Source organism: Manduca sexta, unplaced genomic scaffold (assembly GCF_014839805.1).
Source record: "Manduca sexta isolate Smith_Timp_Sample1 unplaced genomic scaffold, JHU_Msex_v1.0 HiC_scaffold_2123, whole genome shotgun sequence".
In the NCBI taxonomy this organism is placed as follows: domain Eukaryota; kingdom Metazoa; phylum Arthropoda; class Insecta; order Lepidoptera; family Sphingidae; genus Manduca; species Manduca sexta.
The window spans coordinates 1-4152 of NW_023593056.1; the positions used below are offsets into that span (position 1 = coordinate 1).

General features: G+C 54.8%; 1 protein-coding gene across 1 annotated transcript; it reads left to right on the forward strand.

Moving 5' to 3' along the window:
• Nucleotides 1–1596: 1596 nt before the first annotated feature.
• LOC119191919 lies at nt 1597–2208 on the forward strand. The gene has a single exon (XM_037445780.1). The coding sequence runs from the start codon at nt 1597–1599 to the stop codon at nt 2206–2208; it is 612 nt and encodes a 203-aa protein (XP_037301677.1).
• Nucleotides 2209–4152: the final 1944 nt, after the last annotated feature.

Below are 4152 nucleotides of genomic sequence, written 5' to 3' on the forward strand. Positions count from 1 at the left end.
GAGTTCTTTCTCCATTCTTTGACGGGATTGCTCCCGCCTTCGAGCGCCCGAGCTCTTTTGGGTAACACAAGGCCCGCACAATCCCGGTAGATGGCGGACGCCCTCGTCCTCTGCCATCAGTCGTGACCGCTTTCAGGCGGTTCGTCAGTCTCGCTCCGTCAAGCATATTTCGCTCTCCTTGGGCGAGTGCCGTCTCAAATTTCTTGCTTACGGACCGACGACATACTCTCACTTGATTCGAGTCGATTCGAAGCTGTCAAAGGCCTTGTGAACTCGGCCGCTACCTCCATAGGCCTTTCAGCCCACGCACTCTCCTGCCTCGTCTACGTCATTGGGCTTGCACCCGCCGACCTCCCTCTCCAGCCGGAACCTGGGTAAGCAATCGTCAATGTGATTTTTGGGTTGTTTAAGATTTAAAATTCCATTACTGTTCCCACGAGTATGGGGAAAGGGTGGTCCCGCCCAGGCAGTGCCTGTACCTGGGTAAGCCTAGCGTAACCCGCACAGAGTGTCGGCCGGTATTTACCTGGCGGGGGGTCGCACTCGAGACCAGGCTTACCCATCGGCCATGTGCATCCCCTCGCGGTGCGCCGCCGAGCCAGGATTCTGGGTGATTTTTATAAAAAAAGTTTTCTTCCTCGCGGTCCGGGCGGTTAAGCCAAGACCCTCAGTCCAGCAAGGAGCGCCAGAGACATATCCACAGACCTCCATACCGGATTACGATCTACGACGGCGACAATGGGAGGAGAGTCCCCACTGCCTGCTCGGCGGGGTGAGCGCACACCGAGCCCGTCGGACACCCCAGGCAGAACCGGGAGCCGCCGAGATAGGGGCCCAATCTCGGCACTACGACACGACGGCCACCACAAGAGGCGACGACCGCCAACCACCTCGTTGTCAGGATATTCGCCGGCGCGCAGATCAACCTGATCGGTCTGATCGACGCCGTTGCCCGACATTGCACCACGTGGGGTTTCGGCCTAGCACCCCAACCTAACTAACCTAACCTAACCTAACCTAACCTAACCTAACCCTTGCAGATCATACAACAGCCGGAATCTAAGACCGAAATAAAGATGGAGGTAATAGACGCTGCGGAACGCCTGTATAGACTAGTGAAGGATGCAGAAGAGGGGAAGCCCTACAAAGGACGAACGGAAGGAGGGAAAGGAGAGAAGGAAGGGAAAGAAGGAAAAGAACCGGAAGTGACGAAGGTCGTGACAGAGGGAAGAAAGGACAAAGGAGGAGCGGAAGGGGAGGCACGGGAAACCCTAGAGAAGGAACTTTTAGAAAGACTGAAGGAACATGGAAAGATTTTGCAGGACAGTAGGACAGAAATGGAAAGGATGAACCAGGAAATGAGAAAGCACCGGGAGGAATTAGAAAAGGCCAAGACATACGCGAGTGTAGCTGCCGGTCCACCAATAGCCAAGAGGGGTGAGGTGACTACGGCGCTGCACTCCATAGTGGTGACGTCACAAAATGTGGAAGAGACGGGAGACGAAGTGGTAAACCACATAAGGAAAGCAGTCAAGGGCGAAGGAAGAGGGGCTGAAAGTTGACAAACTGAGGAAAGCGAAGGAAAGGAAGGTAATAATGGGCTTTGAGGATAGGAAGGAACTGGAAAGAGTGAAGGAAAGATTGAAAAAAGACGGGAAAAACCTGAATGTGCAAGAGGTAAAAAACAAAGACCCATTAGTAATTATTAAGGACCTCCTAAACTGCCACTCGAACGAAGAGATCCTCGGTGCGATCAGGGCGCAGAACAAAAACCTCCTGGGCCAGATACCGAAGGAAGCCGACCGAATGGACGTCAGATATAGACGTAAGGCTAGGAACCCGTTGATGACGCACGTGATCCTGCAGGTGTCGCCACAGCTCTGGAGGATATTTACGGAGGCTGGCGCGTTGCACGTGGACATCCAGAGAGTCAAGGTTGAGGACCATTCTCCCCTAGTCCAGTGCTCAAAATGCTTGGGCTACGGACATGGGAGACGGTTCTGCCGAGACTCTCTGGATGCATGCAGTCACTGTGGCGGACCGCACCTGAGGGCGGAGTGCCCGGAATGGATGGCGGCTGCAGCACCGACGTGCTGCAACTGCCAAAAAGCGAAGATCGCTGATTCCGGGCACAACGCCTTCAGCCAGGACTGCCCGGTACGCAAAAGGTGGGACGCGCTAGCCAGATCCGCCATAGCGTACTGCTAAGGTGGTCCCCACCGTCCCGGGCTCGGCGGCGGCGGACGCGGCGTCCGACAGGCGGCCATACCAGGTGGCGCAGGCCAATCTCCAGAGAAGCGCATTAGCTACGCAAGAATTCATGGCAATGGCAGCTGACAGGAGATTGGCCTTCGCGATGATCCAGGAGCCGTATGTCGGAGCTACTCGCCGGATGAAGAACTACGGGACCGCCAGGATCTTCCAGTGCGCGGAGCGGGAAGAAGGGCGGGCCAAGGCGGCCATAGTTGTTTTCGACAGAGACTTGGACGCCTTGGTCTGCCCCCAGCCAGGTGGACATCACCGCCTGCTCGGTCGACCTCCTGGACCGAATCCGGAGTTGGAAGGTCGCCGAGGACCTGACGAGCTCCGACCATAACACCATCACCTTCACAATAATGCAAAATAAGGGCCAAGGGATCGCAATAAATAGAACCACAAGGAAATATAACACAAGTAAAGCAGATTGGAATAAATTTAGTGACAAAATTCAAAATTATAAACAAGAACATAATATTAACAAATTAGAAATTGGAAAAATTCAGACACATGAAGAATTAGAAGAAGAAATAGAAAAGTATATAAATATAATAATAAGAGCTAGTGAAGCGAGTATACCGAAAAAGAAAACTAATAATAAATATGCGATCCCTTGGTGGTCAAAGGAGCTCGAAAGGTCCAAACGCGAGATGATGCGCCGGAAACGGCGCATCCGGTGGGCGGCACCCGTAAGGAAAGCGCGCGTCATACGGGAGTACAAGGCGGCGAAAAGTGCCTATGAAGAGGAGGCAAAGCAAGCCCAGACCCGGAGCTGGAAGGAGTTCTGCGGTACACAAACTAAGGAAGGACTGTGGGATGGGATCTACCGGGTAATGGGCCGGCTGACCAAGCGGCACGAAGATGCGCCACTCGTGAGGGACGGGCAAACCCTGGGTCAGGAGGAATCGGCAAGATTCCTTGCCGAGACCTTCTACCCGGCCGACCCTCACGAGGAGGATAACGAGGATCACCGGCGCACTCGGGGCTCGCCTCACGCGTGAACGATCCGGTCCATGGTGAGGTACATGACCCACCGTTCACGCTGGGGGAGCTCACGGCTGCGCTGGTGACCTTCAATCCTAAGAAGGCGCCCGGATCGGACGGCCTGACCTCCGATATCTGCTCGCGGGCGATCAGCCAGGATCCGGAATCTTTCCTATCACTGGCCAACAAGTGCCTAGAGTTGGCCTACTTCCCGAAGATCTGGAAGGAGGCCACGGTCGTTGTGCTGAGGAAACCGGGTAAGGACGATTACTCGGTTCCCAAAGCGCACCGACCGATAGGACTGTTGCCAGTGATGGGAAAGATCCTGGAAAAGATGCTGGTGGGTAGGCTGAAATGGCACATCCTTCCGAGGATGAGCCACCGCCAATACGGCTTTATGCCACAAAGGGGCACCGAGGACTCCCTCTGTGATCTGATGAATCATGTCAGGGCCAAACTTCGAGAGAAGAAGGTCCTGATCATGATATCGTTGGACATAGAGGGGGCCTTCGATAGCGCCTGGTGGCCGGCTATAAAAGTCCGGTTGGCGGAAGAACGCTGCCCACCAAACATCAGACGGTTGGTCGCCAGCTATCTGGATGATCGGATGGTCAGGGTTCGGTATGCGGGTGCCGAGTCTGCACGCAGGACCGTTAAAGGTTGTGTTCAAGGCTCTATTGGGGGGCCGATCCTGTGGAATCTCCTCCTCGACCCCCTTTTACAGGGTCTCGAGCGCCGGGGCGACTATTGCCAAGCTTTCGCTGACGATGTCGTCCTGGTGTTCGACGGGGACTCCACAGGAGAAGCTCAGAGGCAGGCCAACGCGGCTCTGGCCTATGTGCGGGATTGGGGTGTCAGAAATAAGCTAAAGTTTGCGCCACATAAAACCCAGGCAATGGTTATAACCAACAA

Bases quoted from the DNA above. Each gene is read 5' to 3' on its own strand.
- LOC119191919 (XM_037445780.1), top strand. From the start codon at position 1,597: ATGGGCTTTGAGGATAGGAAGGAACTGGAAAGAGTGAAGGAAAGATTG.